Source organism: Arvicanthis niloticus, chromosome 5 (genome assembly GCF_011762505.2).
Source record: "Arvicanthis niloticus isolate mArvNil1 chromosome 5, mArvNil1.pat.X, whole genome shotgun sequence".
Taxonomy (NCBI): Eukaryota; Metazoa; Chordata; class Mammalia; order Rodentia; family Muridae; genus Arvicanthis; species Arvicanthis niloticus.
In genome coordinates, this window is record NC_047662.1 from 84,926,316 (window position 1) to 84,944,289 (window position 17,974).

The following is a 17,974-nucleotide window of genomic DNA, read 5'->3' on the forward strand; positions in this document are numbered from 1 at the left end:
CAAAGGCTCTGAACCTAGGAGCCTTCTCTCCAGCCCCCTTCAGATTGTTTCTGATGAAGGTGTAGAGCAATGTTGTGAGAACTGAGGACACGTACCTGTCAAACATTGAGTGCTTCACGAATGTTTTCTTTGCCTTTATTTCTGTCTCAGGTATGTTGAGCAGAGTAACCTGATGATGGAGAAGAGGAACAACTCACTTCAAACAGCCACAGAAAACACACAGGCAAGAATATTGCATGCTGAACAAGAGAAGGTAAAAATCACTGGGCTGAGGAAGGCCCTGGTCAGGATGCGTTGAGGTGTGGAATAATCCTGCATATGAACTTCCCAGTTTCTGTACAGCAGGATGTTTGCCGTCTTTGGGAAGAGGCCTGGAAATCCTCCAACAGGTTTTCATGTATTAATCACCTCTAGATTGCTTTTACAAAATATTTGCAGTAAGTTGACTCAAAAACAATGATTGAATTAGGGGTGCTGTTTCATGCCTGTAACCCCAGCTTCTGCCAGTTGGTAGTTGTTTTTTCTTGTTTATTTGTGTAGGTTCTCATTGTTTAGCCAGGTTTGTTCAGACCAGATTTTGGTATATAGCCCAGGCTAGCCTCAGACTCTCCAGCCTCTTTCTCAGTTTTCTATGTGTTGGCATTATAGATGTACGCCACTATCCCTGAATGAGTTGCTTTTTTTTTTTTTTATTTTGTTTGAGGCAGGGAGTCAGTCACTATGTAGTACTGGCTGGTCTGAAACTAGCTATGTAGACCATGCTGGTCTTGAACATAAGAGATGTGCTTGCCTCTGCCTCAGAGTGCTGGGATTGAAGGTGTGCACCAGCTTTAATCTACTTTTGCAGTCTCCTTGTGATCTCTCTTAAAGGGAGATTAGCAGTTCCCTTCTGGAGGCAGATTTCTGCTGCCAAGCATTGCTCAGAAAAATATGGTTAAGTGTTCAAGGAGTATTTGGTAAGTGAAATTATGTAAGAATTGGTTTTTCTATAACGTCATGATTCCAAGGGGGAAGACCTGGTAGAGGAATGAGCTTCCTGAGCATACTTTATAAAGAGCTAATCAAGGCCCAGGAGGTAGAAAGCACTAGCTCAGGGGCTCATTTTCAGCACCGTCCTCTCACACTGGAGTGCTGTCCCTGCTGATGCTGCTTTCCTGCTTCTAGAGTCAGTGCTTCCTTGTCTTTGAATCCTTGCTTGGTTGCCCAGCTCTACCTCAACAGTGGACATTGTTCCAGAGTAGGAATCAGAGTCCTCCCACACCATGTAGGTTTCTGCTGACATCTCATTATTTTAAAATATTGTGATTATATCTATAAATAGCTATATACACATATACATAGTAAAATGTACTTTTTTTTAACTTATAAAAGTTATCCATTCTAATAAAAAACCCATAACAGAAATCACCTATAATCCTTACACTCAAAGATGGTTAATGTATTACTGTTTGGGTATGGACATGTGATTGTGTGGGAGTATTTCTGTGCTTCTGTAATAGGCCTTTCTAGGTAAGGATCTGAGATAAAAATGTTGGAAGCTGATCATAGTAGTGCATGCCTGCAATCCTAGCACTTGGGCTGGGCTAACAGGATCACTCTGTAATGAGTTAATGAGGTCATTCTGGGGTAAATAATGAGATGCCACTTTAAAAGAAATTGTGGGAAGCACTTTTGAGAGTCTCCTACTCTGTTCTTTTGAACAAGAGGTATCTTTAAGGTCTTGAGAGGGGCTCTGCTCTAATTAGTGAACTCTAAGCTACATAGAGGTTCAAAGCTGTCTGAGTTCTATGTTAGTTCAGTTTTCATGGGCTGCGTGAGGTAGAATAGCAAGTAAACTTTATTCATTATTCTATGTTAGGAAGATGAAGCCCACTCTGAAGATTCTAGATAAAAATAATAATCTGAATTCTTACTGTTAGGGTTTCTATTGCTGTGAAGAGGCACTATGACCATGGCAACTCTTATAAGGAAAACGTTTAACTGAGGCTGGCTCACAGTTTCAGAGGCTCAGTCCATTATCATCATGGTGGAAAAGCATGTCAGTGTGCAGACATGGTGCTGGAGGAGCTAAGAAGTTCTATATCTTGATCCAAAAGCAGCAGGAAACAACTGACTTGACTTTCTGAGACCTCAAAGCCTGCCCCCACAGTGACACACTTCCTCCAGCAAGGCCACACCTACCTCAGTAAGGCCACACCCCCTCATAACACCACTCCCTGTTGGTCAAGCATTCAAACACAGGAGTCTATGGGGATCATTTGTACTCAAGCCACCACACTTATTGTACAGGTCACTTATACTCTCAGATTCGCAGCCTATTTATTTTTAAGTCATACACACTTTTGTTTCATTTCCTTTACCTTTAGGGGAGTCAAAATACAGGCTTTAAATAGAAGCTATAAAGTTGACTTAAAAAAAAAAAAACACTTAAGGATAAGGCAAAGAATAAATTTTTTGTATATGTGATTCTAGGGGTTGAATTTAGGGCCTCATACATGCTAGACAAGTGTCCCATATAGCCTCAGCCCCAGCAATAACTACTGTAAAAACAGGTGTGCACAGTGAATACCATCAGAAGCTACAAAAAGTAGAAGAAAGTAGACAGTTGTAAAATGTGCACTAAAAATGTAACGATGTAGAGGGAATCATGGTGTCAATATCACAGCATAGGAGAATCAGCCCAACCCCAGAGACAAGCCTGATCCCTACAGAGCATTCCCACACTGCCCTGCTGACTCTGAGTTTGTGTGCTGTGGGAGTGGCTGTTCAAGGGAATGGATGCAGTAGCTGGCTTTTCTCAGTCGTCCTTAGTCATTGTTGTCATTATCTCCAGTGCTCAGAATACCATGTGAGAGTTCTCAGTCATCTCACCGTCAGCATACATTCCCCGAAGACACTTAGGCTCTTTCATCTGGTCCCTGTCTAGTATAGAAGTGTTAGGAAGTGGCACAGATGTCATATCTCATCAGCTTGATTGAAATGTTGACTGTGGTTGATGAAACATGTAGAATAGCTGATGGAGGAAAACCAACAATATTACAAAATTGCACATGGATTTATTCTGCATCTAGAAATATTCCTAAAGGCTCTTGCATACAGAGGTGATCAATGTATACAATGGATCTAAGATTTTCATAGGTGTGATGAGAAAGACCGGAAGCACTCCATGTGTGCTACAATACAGAGCAAACTACCTCACGTCCACTCACTAGAATATGATTCAGATTTTAAAAAAAGAGGGAGGGGAGAAGACCCATATGTACTACTGAAGACTGTTTAGCTTATCTGCTGTTTTATCTGGAATGTGTGAAGACTCAGTGTGTATGTATATAAAGAATCACTTTATACAAATGGAAAGTTGAATACATATGTCTTTTGCTCTGTTTTTATTTATTTAGCGTATATGTGTGTATATATATGTATACATATGCATATATATATACATATATATATGCATGCATTTACTACAGTGTACATGTAGAGGTAAATTTTCCAATATCAGTTTTCTCTTCCCACCATGTAAGTCCTAGAAATCAAACTCAAGTTGTCCATCTTGGCAACAGGCATCTTTAGTTACTGAGCTATCTTGCCAGCTCCTGAAAAATATATTTCTCTGTGGTTATCAATATGAGGCAAGATAGAATTGGGTCATTGTTTACTTTTTTTTTGTTGTTTATTTGTTTTGTTTTTCGAGACAGGGTTTCTCTGTGTAGCCCTGGCTGTCCTGGAACTCACTCTGTAGACCAGGCTGGCCTTGAACTCAGAAATCCGCCTACCTCTGCCTCCCAAGTGCTGGGATTAAAGGCATGCTCCACCACTGCCCTGCTTAAAGTCTTTTTTTTTTTTTTTTTTTTTTGCACCCATTTCCATTCATCTTATCTGATTCAGTTTTTTAAAAAATTGAGCAATAGAACATTATCTTTTTAAAGAATGATTTGTGACAAATGATTTTGAAAGACTCATGTAAAATATAATTTAATCAGCAAGAAGAAAATAGAAAGCATTCAGGTTCTCTCTAGATTGGCTATTGGTGCAAAATGCCTGCAAGCTCTTTCCCTTACATACAGACCGTGTTACAAAAACAGAATAATATTTAACATACTATACTATTTGATAATCTACTTATATTCTTCATTTAGCAGTAGGTTCCAGCTGTATTCCACGCTACTTGAGTGTTCTTTTCAAATATACTGTTGATAGCACACAGGGTGGGTATTTCCTATTTTGCTTACGTCTCTTGAGTGTTTTGTGTTGGTTTTGCATTCTGTTATAACTTAATGCTGCATTGAACAGCGCTGAAACAAGCTTTTGTCACCTCCTACAGTACTTGTGTCTTTGTATATTTGCTTTTGAAACAGCTTTGTTACATAATATAGGCTTGTCTGGAACTCCTTATCCTCCTGCCTCAGCTGCCCAAGTGCTGAGATTTCAGCTGTGTACACCACATTGGCTTGTGGAGTATTTACTAAGAACATATTTCTGCAACAGAACTCAACCTGAGCCCTTGTGCACCTTCAAGGTTTGCATTTAGCCCAGTGCAGGTGGAAGGTATCCTTTCCTCCCTTCCTGGCTACCAGTCCCATCAGCTTAGAGTCACAAGAGGTTGAATCAGCACTTGGAATGCCTATGTGTAAAGTGATGTTGCCCTTTGTCACCATCCAGGCCAAGGTGACAGAAGAGTTAGCAGCAGCCACTGCACAAGTCTCTCACCTGCAACTGAAAATGACTGCTCACCAGAAGAAGGAGACAGAGCTGCAGCTGCAACTGACAGAAAATTTGAAGGAGACAGATCTTCTCAGGGGCCAAGTCACTAGACTCCAGGCCGACCTCTCAGGTAAGCTCTCAGAGGAGAATGCCAGCATGACGCTATTTAAAGTTAAGTTAAATGGTGTCCTTCCTGTCAGTCCCTTTGGCACTCATGAACGGCTGAACATCAAGGGGGACTGGTAGAAAACCTACTAAGACAGGAAGGCATCCTTCCCTCAATTCAGTTGTACTTGATGAGTCGTACTGTTTCTCTGTTTGAGGAAATACTGACTCACGACTTGGTGGATTTTGAAGAAAGAAGCAGTTCTTGCTGTGGTTTCCTCCTTCCTGGAGAGAGGATTGCAGTGCTCTAGCTTGGACTCAAAGCCCAGAGCTCTGCCATAAGCACAGTCCTGCTGACTGCTCTTCCAGCCGCCCATTCTGTTTTGCTTTTCATCATGTTTTCTTGGAATAGCTGTGTTTGGAGGAGGGGTGTGCTCACTTGGCATGTTTGCCTTCATAGTATTTCCAGTCCTCTCTAAAAAACCTGTCTCGCACAGGTTTCCCCAGCTTTTTCTAGACCATCTGATCTTTCTTGATACCTCTTTATCTCTTAGTGCATTATTCTGATCATCAAAATTACCTTTGATAAGCATCGTTTATAAGTCTATTCTTCCCACTAGAATACAAGCTCCTGAAGGGCAAGGACAGTGACTTACTCCTTGTAAAACCCTTTCCTCCATATGAAGGTTACTTCAGTGCGTGGCATAAAGGTAGGGATGAAGACATGCTGGTTAGCTAGAAGTTGTGAATGCCAGCATACTCACTGGTGTCTCGGGATAGAGAAATCTGTGTGGAATGCAAATTCGACCAGCAGACAGGGACAGAGGCTGCTGCAGCAGAGTGGATGGATGTTGTTTTTTAACAAAGTCTCAGTCGTTCGATTTTACCAATAAAGACTCAAAAGCCAGGTGCTGGAGCAAAATCCTGTTAGCTCAGAGAGGCAGAGAAAGCACCCAGCTGACCTTCCTCCTCAGCTGAAGTCCCAGAATGAATGCCCCTCTTTCTTGTTGTCTCAAAAAACCTCCCTCAAACTGAATGTCCCTCCCTTCTACTTCCTGTGGGTCTCTCTATCCATCCTCCTGACTCCCTCTTACTCTCTATAGTTCTTTCTTAGAAATCCTGTGTTCACTTCCTGTCACCTAGTTGCTTACTCTTTTTTCTTAATAATCCTATGTTCACTTCCTGTTAACTGGTTGTTTGCTCCGCCTCTTGACCTTGGTTGACTTTATTTAATCCTGTTTACAATATTCAAGCTGAAAGTTCTTGGATTAAAGGTGTGTGCTGGGGCTGAGCCACGTCACAACTACAAACAGGTTTCTCCAGTAAGTAACACAATCTCAGCGTTCACAGTATGATCAGATACTCTAGAACACACGTAGATATTCCACTTCTGCTTTTGTAGTTTCTCCTGACAGTTCCTTGTGACGGTGACTTCAAGAGTCAGTTTTCAAACAAGTTTTAGTATATTAAATTAAAAGCTAACACCCACCCCTAATCTTATTTGAGAAATAATATTTTGAAAGTAAATTCTTGGTCAAACGTCCTAGCTACCAAGAAGGCTGAAAGTCTTAGCCAGGCAGAGAGCTCTGAGCTCTGCTTAACAAGACACCTGTGTGGTCGTATGATGACGGAAGTAGAATTCTAGGAGTGATGGCATTGAAGGCAGTCCCTGACTGTCAGAGGACGTTCTCTCACTTTGCATGTGCACAAGGAGGTGTATACATATAGAAGTCTCCCTTTCCAGGTTTAACATGGATGGATAGCAAGAGTCAGTGCAGGCTTGCTAATCCTCACTGCAGGGCAGGGAGGCTTATGTGTGGATAGCCCTGGCCTTGTATTTTGATACTAGTTCCCCTTTCCTGTGAAGAACTACAGAGGAGCTGTGAGTCATGACACAGGTGATTTCTAGTGAACCTTCTGCCCATTTTAGTTTGTAAAATTAAGGCTGAAGCCAGTGATTGGGCAGAGGAAGGGGTGGTAGAGAAATAAAGGCTGGGGAGAGAAGAGAGGAGGACTGGAGGAAGACAATGGAGGAGGAAGACGACAGAGACAACTACAACTGGGGAGAGAAGGGAGGAGAGGAGAGAGAAGACGACTGAGGAGGACGACTGGGAAGCAGGAGGTAGAAGGACAGATGCAGGGTCTAGAAAACCCTCAAGTTATAAGGGTCTCATAGCTGGGGAACAGAGTAGTGTAGGGGTATCTGCCCAATCTAGGCTTACAGAATATATTCATAATTACTGAGTTGTGCTTTCATTGACCGATCATATTTGGGTTGGAGAGTTAAGTATCTCCCACTACATGCTTATGCAGTAGGATTGGGCGATTAAAGCATGCAACTTTGAAAGCGATTCTGGGATGACACATTGTCCTCTGCATCTCTGGTTCTATAGTCATGCCTCCTTTCTCTCTCCTAGAGCTTCGAGAAGCCTCTGAGCAAACACAGACCCAATTCAGAAGTGAAAAGCAGAGCCGGAGGCAGCTGGAGCTCAAAGTAACCTCCCTGGAGGAAGAGCTGACTGACCTCCGAGCTGAGAAGGAGTCCCTTGAAAAGGTAAATTCGAAAGGCCAACTTTCTCTTGGCCCAAGTACCAGGCATAGCTGATTAGTAAACAATTTTGTTTTTCTTTTAAAATTGTTATAGGATGAATATATTAGGGAAAGTGCAAACAATACAGAAAAGTACAAAATTAAAAAGTTGTTTTTAATTGCTTCTCTAATTGTATGGGTTATAAATAACAACTATAGAGAACACATTAACCCTCAGGGTAGTAGGTTATTACGTATCCTCGTATACAAATGTGCTGATAGCATTTGTAAACAATACTGAGTTCATATTAAATGCCTTTAAAAGTGTTGAGGACACTATACTCGTTACTGCTGCACAGTAGCCTACTGTGCCCCTGACCTATCCTAGATCAATGGATATTTTTGTTTCTTGTTTTTCATTTCAAACTGCTGTGGACCTCCTCAGGCTGAATAGCTGTTTGTTTGTTGGTTGGTTGGTTGGTTGGTTGGTTGGTGTGTGTGTGTGTGTGTGTGTGTGTGTGTGTGTGTGTGTGTATTTGTGTCTGAAAGATGAGAGAGATATGAGAGCACCAGCATGCACATCCAGGTATGGAAGTCAGAGGACAGCCTTAGGTGTCAGGCCTATCTTGTTTGAGACATCCTGAGCTGGCCTGAACTTCTGAGGATGTTCTTGTCTCCAGCTCCTCTCTTGCCATAGGAGTGCTGATCAAGTCTGCTTCTCTATGGGACTTGAAGTTCTGAACTCAGGTCCTCACACTTGTGTGGCAAGTGTTACCCGGGGCTCCATCTTCCCAGTTCCTTTTTGATTTTGTGCTTTTTAAAGCAGTTCCTTTTGATTTGGGGCCATTTTCAGTTTTTTCTTATTGCAGACACTATAACAGTGACTATCTTTACTGTGACTGATGGCTTTTTATGATAACTGTATCCATTTATTTTTTCACCAGTCAGACAGATGTCTCTGCCTTCTTGTACCTACACTAAAGTTATACCTCCCCAGCTTTTAAGAGAATGGCAGTAAATGTATTGTCTGCCTTTTCCCTGTCACAGTTCATCTCAGTAGCAAGGATGCAAAATACAAAGGTGTGTATGGGGTGCTGCTTAAAAAGGAACGGTTCCTAGAGATGACCCACTGAGGTCATGGACCACTCCTCCTCCACTAGTTCAACTAGTGCTAAGGCTGATTCTCTTGTTCCTCAGAACCTCTCAGAGAGGAAAAAGAAATCAGCTCAGGAGCGCTGCCAGGCAGAGGAGGAGATGGACGAGATTCGCAAGTCGCACCAGGAGGAACTGGACAGACTTCGGCAGCTCTTGAAAAAGGCTCGAGTGTCCACAGACCAAGCAGCTGCAGAGCAGGTAAGGGGCTCTTGGCAATACAAGGAAGCTGTGAAGGACACATAGCTTCCACTTACCTTAAGAAGATGTTTCTCACGGCTTATACACACATGGGAGAATAGTGGAAATGCTGACAACTGGCGACATCCCCCTTAATGTTAAGTCATGCTTACTTTAGGACTGGGGATATGACTGCATAGTAGGTAAGGGTGCTTGCTGTGTGGAAGTGAGGGTACGGTGAAACTACTGAGCTGGAACATTCCATGGTAGACAGAAAGGATAACTGGGCCTCAAACTACTCTATCTCCTCAGGTGGGGTTTGGGGATGGTGCTGGAGAGGGGGGCAGCAAAATGGTGGAAAAGCAAGCAAATTTTATATGAGAGTCAGCAGGGTGGAGGTCTTTGAGCTAACATAGGCTGTTTGGATTGATGGGGGAGTAGGTGGCCTTTGAGGCAGTTGGCCTTTGGTGATAGATTAAGTGAGGTTCCTGGTAAACAGACCCCCCCCCCCAAAAGAAAGTCTAAAGAAAGGTTTCTGTTTACCCAGCCAGAGTCCTATTTAGGACTTTGTCACCACCTCTGCCATTTTAGGGGGCCACTTTGGACCCAACACTGTGCAAGCATGAGGACTTGAGTTTGAATCTCCAGCATCCAAGTAAAATGTTGGGTAATGGCTACTGTGTATAATGGAGACAGGAGGATCACTGGAGCTAGCTGCCTGCCAGCTAAGCTCCAGGTTCAGTGAAAGACCCTGATATCCAACATAGAGACCAAGAGGAATAAAAGGGTACTTTTAAAGTAATTAAGACCATTTCAACAGTTGTTTTCTACCTAAATGGGCCAAGGGTCTTTAAATTCTACGGAGAATGGGCTTCCTTTGTGGTAGTGGGAACCAACTTCCACCCCTCTACACATGGCTGTTGTTTGTCTTGGCAGCTGTCTCTTGCACAGGCTGAGCTGCAGAGCCAGTGGGAAGCTAAGTGTGAGCAGCTTTTGGCCTCTGCAAAGGATGAACACTTGCAGCAGTACCAAGAAGTATGTGCACAGAGGGATGCCCACCAGCAGAAGCTGTCTCACCTTCAGGATGAGGTACTTTCCCTAAGTCAGCTTAATAACACAAGACCTCCAGGCTGTAGGGGGCTTGTCCAGTTTGTTGAGTCTAGGCAGGCAGTATTAATAGCTAGAAAACATAGCCAGGGTAGTCTAACTTGCAGTCAGTTATTTTTTACATGTTTACATAGGGTGGTAGGTCAGAGGCAAAAAAGCCAGTGTTCCAGGACTTGTTCCCCTGCTATTTGATCCTGCATATATTAAGCAAATATTTCCTGAATTTGGCTCTTGCCACTGTGTTAGTGAAAGGGCATGCAAAGGACTCTGCCCTCAAGAATCATGTAATCACAAAAAAGAGATAGATAAGTGATTAGATGCTCTGAGAGGAAGTGCCTAATGGAGCTAGGAAGGAGTCCAAAGGAGGTGAGTCAAGGACACGTAGCTGTGGTAAGGTAGATGGTCAAGTGTGGCCCCTTATATGTGGGATACTTATATGTGAAAAAGATCTGGGAGGGGACTTGAGGACGTGTTATGGAAGTCTCTTGTCAGAAGGGCAGTTCCTTGTGTTACCAGTTAGAACCTTTTGACATGGAGGTCTTGGTTGCAGTCTTGGAGGTGAATAGATAGCTGAATATTTGTGTGTATGTGACTTCCATTATCCACACCCCCTTATTTTTATTATATTCTTACCTCATTGGGAACAAGTTAAGTGCCCTTGATGGAAAGTTAGAATGAGGCTGCAAATTGATTGTCTAGGAAGTGGGGTGACCTGCATCAGCTGGTCTGGAATGAGGACCAAGGCTGAGCCTAGCAAACCTAGGTGAGGTCAGGACTTGTGCTCAGAATGGTTCTTGTGTGTTTCCTGGCCATCACAGTCATCCAGGTTCCCAAGGCCACAGCCCCAGTCTGTTCATTTTGCAGTGCTTAGCTCTCCAGGCCCAGATCGCAGCCTTCACTGAGAAGAGTAAGTCCCAGGCACCTGCTGGCAGAGCTGCTGCTGACTCCTCAGAGAAGGTGAGCTGGCATTCAAAGAGGCAGAAGAACCTATCACAGCAAGTCAGTAGATGTGCTTATCAAGTATTCAGAAAACAGACAATGCCTATGTGATAACAACAGCAATTCTCCAGCTTTATTGAAAGATCACTTGTCTGGGAGAAAAACTAACTCTTTAGAATCTACCACTCTGGTAGCAAGCACAAAGAGACTATTCCTCCAAAGTTCTGACAGACATGGCAGGTGCCCTTAAGTCATAGAGAGCGTTGGGGGTAGTGCTGTACCCAGAACCCAGCATCCACTAATCCCTGTGGTCAAGGCCACACAGCTTTTTGGTGGTACTCATAGTTGAAGTGACATCAGATCAGTAAATGGGCAGCCTTGTATATGCAACCATCACTTGATGGGGAATACCTTTAGCTAGTTCTTCTTCTTCTTCTTTTTTTTTTTTTTTTTTTTTTTTTTTTTGGTTTTTCGAGGCAGGGTTTCTCTGTATAGCCTTGGCTGTTCTGGAACTCACTCTGTAGACCAGGCTGGCCTCGAACTCAGAAATCCGTCTGCCTCTGCCTCCCAAGTGCTGGGGTTAAAGGCGTGCGCCACCACCGCCCGGCTAGTTCTTCTGTTAAAAGATGTTTGTCTCCCTGGTTGGTGGCCCATTGGGAGGAGAGGGGGGAGGTGGGGCTATGATCAGGATGTAAAGTGAATAAAATGAAATTAAAACAAAACAAAACTGCTTTCTCCATGGTGGCAGATCTCAATGTTACCAGCCATTCATGAGCATCTATGTCCCTCTGTAGACTACCAACTCAGCAATTCGTTGTATCACTTAATACCTTGAGGTTAGTAGCTTGTGGTTTTGATCTTGGCACAGGTCAAGAAGATCATGAACCAGGTGTTCCAGTCACTGAGGGGAGAGTTTGAGCTGGAAGAATCTTATGATGGCAGGACCATTCTGAGGACCATCATGCATACAATCAAGGTACATCCAGAGAACATGTCAGGTGGTTCACTGGAATGGGCATTATTACCTTCTAAGCACTCATACTAAGTGATGGTAACCCCTGAAATGACATATGTCCATATGGGTGTGGCCAGCCTCTTCCAACAGGAGAGACAGTCACGTAAGTTGGGTGGCAGCTGTGCTTCTGAGGACAAGGACCTGTCAGTGCATGCTGTCTTCCTGTCAGTGCCACCTCCTCCTTGGCTTTTGAACAGATGGTGACGCTTCAGCTATTGAACCATCAGGAGGAAGAGCAGGGAGAGTGCAGCAGTGAGGAGGAAGAGGAAAAGCCTCTGAGACCTTCCCTGGAGCAGCCAGGCCCTGCCACCCCTGGGATGCCTCCAGCACCCCCAAGTGGGGAGACGCAGGAGGCTCCCAAGGTGCTGTCAGAACAGGTAGTAGGGGAATCTACCCCACTGCCTCTACAGGCTCTTCCCATGCCAGAGCATGGTTCACAGACAAGGAAAGGGGAGCCCTCAGAAGCAGAGGTACCCTCAGGAATCAAAAACAGTTCTCTCCCACCTGAGCCAGCTGGCATCCCAGCCCACAGAGTCCTGGGGCCTCCGAGTTCAATCCCACCTAAACCTCCAGGACCTGTAACTATGGACTCTGAATCTGAGGAGACACTTGCTGGTGGCCAGAAAACAGTGCAGCCCAGCAGCCTATTGGGAGAAGAACATGTCAGGGAAGTAGCCACAGATGGCCTACAGCAAGGAAACTCCAGGAGATTGTCATTGACTCCAGACCCTGAGAAGGAAGAGCCACCAGTCTTAGACCCTGAAAGCCCAGAAGGAGGACCTCAGTCTCCTGAGCTCAAACAAGTTGAGGATATAAGTAGCTCTGGTCCCCGTGAGACATTGTTGGACACAGAGCTTGCTTCAGCAGCTACAGGAGCATCCGTCAGACACAGCCAGGGCTCCCAGCACCACAGGTGTGTATCTGAGCAGGCACAGATGGCTGTGTGTGAAAATGGTTTCTCTTTCTTAGGGTTGACATGAATGCTGTATTCATTCATTTTCTCGTCAGCAGCTCTGTGGCAGGCAGCCACCATGGTAGTATGGTAGACGAGGTAGGTGTGGTTTATGAGTCTGAGGAGCTTACAGTCTAGTGGGGAAGACAACTACATATTTACATATTGTAACAGTGAGGTAAGTGATAACAAAAGGAAACTGTGCTAGTATCGAGAATAAGGAGGGAGAATTCTGTTTAAATGGTGGTTAGGGAAGGCAGCTGAGAAGGTAGCATTTACCTGTGATTCAAGGAGGACTGAGTCGTCAACACTGACAACAGGAAGAGATGGCAGAGAGGAGCACACACAGGTGCTCTGGTGGGTGGACACACTGTAAGGAACTAAATGGAGCTGGGAGGCAACAGGTGGAGTCAAGCTGAAGTTGGAAATAAAGAAAGGGCCAAGATATGTAGTAGTTCATGTCACTATTAAAGCTTGAATTTTGTGCAAGTACAGTGAAAAGCTAGTAAAAGGATTTAAGCAGAAATGTAATGGAGTCTGATTTATTAGCTCTAGGAATTGTGCTGACTGTAGACTGTGGAGGCACTGACACTGGGTATAGACTGGTGGAGATTGACACTGGGCGTAGTCTGTAAGGACTGACAGGGTGGAGACTGGAGGAAATGACATACTGTGTAAACTGTGGGAATAAGGCAAGATAGAGACTCTGGAGGGCTAACTCTGTAGGCTGTAGAGGGCTAACGGACTGTGGAGGCCATTGCACAGGGTGTGGTCTCTGGAGGAACAGATGCACAGTGTAGGAAGAGAGATTTTAATTGAGTGAGTGGGTCAACCTTTGAAGTTGGTGGGCCCTGTGACCTGGGCAGAAACAGCAACATATTTGTGGCTTGATTCTCCTTTAGTCTCTCTGGGGATGAAGAGGACGAGCTGTTTAAAGGGGCAACTCTGAAGGTTCCGAGACCCACAGCCCAGCCTGAGGAAGAGGAGGATGAAGATGAGGTGGTAAGGAAAGCTCAGGCTCTGCCGAGTCCTCACACCACCACCTGGGGGCTCTTCCCTGCAGGCTCAGAGATGAGAAAAGGAGTCTGTTGGTGGCTTATTTCCTGGACTCTGTGTACAGGACCCTGTGGGAGTAAGCTTGGGGCTCAGAGTGGACAGCTCTGTAAGCATGGTGGGGATGGCCAGCTGCCACTGTACTCTTAAGAGGGCACTGTAAGCTCTAGGCTCTGGGGAGCCATTCCCATTTGGAGTGAGGGAAGGTGGGAAGGATTCCAAAGATCAGCTTGTTGGATCTCCTCATCTCTAGCCAAAGAGACAGGTCAGAAGGATCATTCAGGAACCCGCTCTTGGGGCCACTTGTTTCTAAGAATGTTTGCTCACCTGGCCCACTTCCAATCTGCTGTTGGTCCTAGGCAGTAGGTGGCTTCAGTGTTGACAGTGTAGCTTCAGCTTAGGGAACAGGAGAGCCAGGGACAACAAAGGAAGTTGCTGACAGAGCTGGGATTGGAGCCCTGGCTTGCATCTTACACTTGACCATTTGGCTCTGTAATGGGAATTTCACTGTCAGGAAATGTGTGTAGAGGAGACAAGAGCATTAGACTCAGTCCATCCCCAGGTCAAAAGTATGACTGAATATGAACAAAGCCTATTGCCCTTCTACGCCATCCACCTGGAGTCCGTTCTGCTTTTCACCAGAAGGCAGTGACACCTGGAACCCAGCTCAGGTGAATCAGAGCCCTTTCCTCTTGCCTGCCTTCAGAGAGGTGTACCAACGCCTCCATTCGTCTGCCTTCCTAAGAACTAAGTTTGCATCTGAGAATACTAAGTACAAATCCTGCATAGAAATAGAAGGAAATACTGTCAGATCTATCAAGTTAATAATCTGTTTTTTGGGTACTCAGAAAAGTACATCCTCATTTAACCTTCTACTGATATGTCCTATAGAACCGAGGGTTGAAGCTCAAGGAGACCAAATAATGTAACTCAGGTTATATGATGAGTAAACACCAATCGGACCCTTGGCCAGAACAAAACAGAAGCTGCAGCCCACATTTCATAGTCCTGCACGGGTGCTTTCCAAGATTGCTTAGCCGATGCCTGGAGAGAAATGCAGGTCTGCTAATAGGTGGACTAGAGGATAAACTCAGTCTTCCCTGGCCTGGCTCCCTGCTTAGCAGAAGCTCACAGAGAAGAAAATGCCTCCGAGATTAGCCCAGTGTTATCCTTATCTGCAGTCACAGGCCCTGTTGTCACCCTAGCAAACCAGAGGAAAAGCCAGAGCTTGAATCGTGAAGAGTAGAAGAGTCTCTTGCATGGCTTCTTGTGTCAGTGAGCATTGTTACTGGCACAAACGTCTGACACAGGAAGTACGTAAAGACAGGAAGTGCATTTTGGCTCACAGTTTCACAGGTTTTAGTCCAAGATGGGTTCACTCCATTGCTATTAGGCCTGTGGAAAGTTATGTGTAGAGAAAAATGCAGGAGAAAAGAAAGAAGTGAAAGACTGAGGGAGGAGGTCAGAGCTCCCCTCTACTCTGAGGACAACCTCTAATCATCTGAGACTTTACCACCAAAGCAAAGTTCCCACCACCTCCCAATGCTACCAGGCTGAGGCCTTGAACCTTTAACACAGCAGCCTTTGGCTGGGACTCGGGCGTCCTAGCATGCTTAGCCATCTCACCCCACATTAAAGAGAACATGGGCCCTGCCTTTGCAGACTGTTTCTAATCTCTTGGGATATTCCACTTGAGTTTGCCTCTACACACACATCTTTATGAGTTTGACTGGCCACCCCAGGCGACAGCTGGCTTTCAGCTATAACTGTCATCTTCCCTTATTCTCTGGTCCCAGGCTGCTTTGCTTCTGTTTCTTTCTCTTATCCCATCTCTCCTCAGTGACCCTTTTTCACATGAAATGTGTAAGTTGGCATATCTGTCCAATCAGTATGCTTGTTTCACAAATAAACTACGAAATCAGCCAAGTAGAGTTGGTCTTTTGTCTCTGTGCCTGCCTGTTCCACCTTTATCTCAATACTTCAGTCCTCTGGCCACAAGAACTGTCCTCCAGTTCATCTCCTTTCCAGCCAGAGGCCAGACAGATCCTGGACCACTTCCCCTCCTAGGCAGGAAGCCACCTGGGCAGGGATGAGTGAGGACTGACCTCTCTTTCCTGTTTTGTCAGAGCATGAAGGGACGCCCGCCCCCAACCCCCCTTTTTGGAGATGATGATGATGACGATGACATTGGCTGGCTGGGGTGAAGACCTAGGAAGCAGGCATGCAGGCTTCTCGCCCAGCCCTTCCCTAAGCATGGTTTTGCACAGCTGGCCTCAGGTCTAGGTGAGCCTCAGGGTGAGTTCCTGGTGAACATTCTGAGGACAGTGGTTCAGGTGTCTGAGTTAGCTGCCATCTGAGCTCCCACCTGACCTGCTGAAGAGGATCGTGAGGCTGTCTGCAGAACTGGTGATGTAACAGCCCTCAGTGAGTGGCCCTACCATGGAGGAAGGGCTGGGAGGGTCGCCTGCAGCCAGTCACGAGCATCCTGCCATCTCTCCCAAGCTTTTTCTTATCATTCATTGTCAAGTTGATCTGGAAGCCCTTCTGCTCTCCCAGGGCTTATCAGAGCTGCTGCGACAGAGCCAGGGCCCTCGGGAGGGTCCTCCTCACAGAACTAAGATCAATCATGCTGGCCTAGCCTGTGGCTCTGGGACATGTATCTTCTATCTCTGCCTTAAATCTTATAAAAGAGGTCAATGGGTATTTGGAACTAACAAGACTAAAATATCTATAATAAAACGTGACTCGGGCCCTTGAGGAGAAACTGAGTTTGGTTTCCAGGACTGTTGTGTTCCTTATTGGGATCCTAAGGGTGGGAGTTGTAACTGGGTCAATTAATGTGCACAAATGCACTGTGATATATTTCTGTTGGTACCTGTTCTTGAATTTGAAGGTTTTAAAAGAATCATAAGGCTTGGGGGATCGTAGTTATCCAAGGACCAGTCTAATCCTGCACTGATCTATGGGTTATACTATATACAGGCTAAGGAGCCATGCAGGGCAGGGAGGGGATTCCTCATATTCTTCTAGTCCCTATAATCCCTGGAGGTTGACACTATTGCAGAAAAGAGCAAGAAGAAAGCACTTGTGGCCTTTTACTTATCCTAGGATCTTTCAAAGACCATGCAGCCTGTCTTAAAGAATAATTTAAACAAAAATGTTCCATGGTTTTAAATGTAAGACTGTATTCTAAATTCCCCCTGCATGTGGCTTTGTGCCTGTCTCCTACATTTGGACCTAGGAAGCATCAAGAAAGACTGTATTAAATGGTTATTTAAACAAGTTACTTTGACCACTAAGACTAAGTTTTCTCCTCTTTAAAATGTGGATAAGTGTCTTCTGCAGTGGCTGATGGCAGTGAGGCAGTCTCTATACAGTGCCAGTCACTACAGAAGACACTGTTATCCCCATTTTTAAGATGACTTTTTATTTGATATGTATGTGTGTTTGGCCTGAATATGTGTCTGTGTGTATGCATAGGCAGAAGGCAGCAGAGCCTCTGGAACTGGGCATTACAGTTAATGAGCTACTGTGGGTGCTGAGAACCAAACCCAAGTCCTCTAAAAGGGCAACAAACACTGTTAACCGCTGAGCCATTGGTTCTGCCCTGTTACCCCAATTTTACACAGGAGAAAGTGGGCTTAGAGGAGCAGAGTAACCTGCCCACAGTTATACAACTAGCAAACAGGACAAGAACTCTGATCCTGTCCAGCTGATTAAGAGCTGGGCTCTTATCTGTCATCCTTGCCCGAGGGACGGGGCCAATCTTGCTTGCTGGGAATACTGGCCCTCGGACTATTTATCTCAGTGGTAGAGCATTTACCTAGCATGCACATGCCCTAGATTTGACTCTAGCACTAAAGAAGAAAAGAAAAATTCAGGCTCCTGGCCCTACCTCTCAATCTGAGAGAATTCACAACCATTGTGGAAACAAATAATAAGCCTCATCTCCAATCTAAGCCCACATCTGTATACCACAGGTGCTGTGTGACCTCTTCCCCTCATCAGAGTTGATGAGGAAACAGTGTCACTGTACTGTTTATCTTCGGGTGACTGTCTCATGCTCAGCTTCCTCATCTCTGGGATGAAGGCAGGGTTCCTGTGTGGTAGGGAGGATGGAATGAGGTAATAATTGCATAAGAAAATTAAGCAGGAAAAGCACCACCTTTGTGACTTGGCTCTGAAGAATATTAAAATGAGAGCATATGTTACCAAGTGTAACCATATATTCATTATAT

The 17,974-nt window shown here is 44.9% G+C and overlaps 1 protein-coding gene across 4 annotated transcripts in view; it reads left to right on the plus strand.

Moving 5' to 3' along the window:
• The window catches only part of Fkbp15 (FKBP prolyl isomerase family member 15), a 54,878-nt gene extending 38,374 nt beyond the window's left edge, over positions 1 to 16,504 (plus strand). For 2 of the 4 annotated variants that reach the window (XM_076934857.1, XM_034502764.2), the window contains 10 exons: positions 151 to 223; positions 4,663 to 4,834; positions 7,227 to 7,363; positions 8,536 to 8,691; positions 9,607 to 9,759; positions 10,642 to 10,734; positions 11,585 to 11,692; positions 11,929 to 12,644; positions 13,586 to 13,685; positions 15,863 to 16,504. In XM_076934857.1, the coding sequence (XP_076790972.1) occupies positions 151 to 223; positions 4,663 to 4,834; positions 7,227 to 7,363; positions 8,536 to 8,691; positions 9,607 to 9,759; positions 10,642 to 10,734; positions 11,585 to 11,692; positions 11,929 to 12,644; positions 13,586 to 13,685; positions 15,863 to 15,940 (1,786 nt within the window). In that variant the 3' untranslated portion in view covers positions 15,941 to 16,504. Of the gene's footprint in view, positions 1 to 150; positions 254 to 4,662; positions 4,835 to 7,226; positions 7,364 to 8,535; positions 8,692 to 9,606; positions 9,760 to 10,641; positions 10,735 to 11,584; positions 11,693 to 11,928; positions 12,645 to 13,585; positions 13,686 to 15,862 lie in introns of all 4 variants that reach the window. The other 2 variants (XM_034502762.2, XM_076934856.1) reach the window with 2 other exon arrangements.
• Positions 16,505 to 17,974: the final 1,470 nt, after the last annotated feature.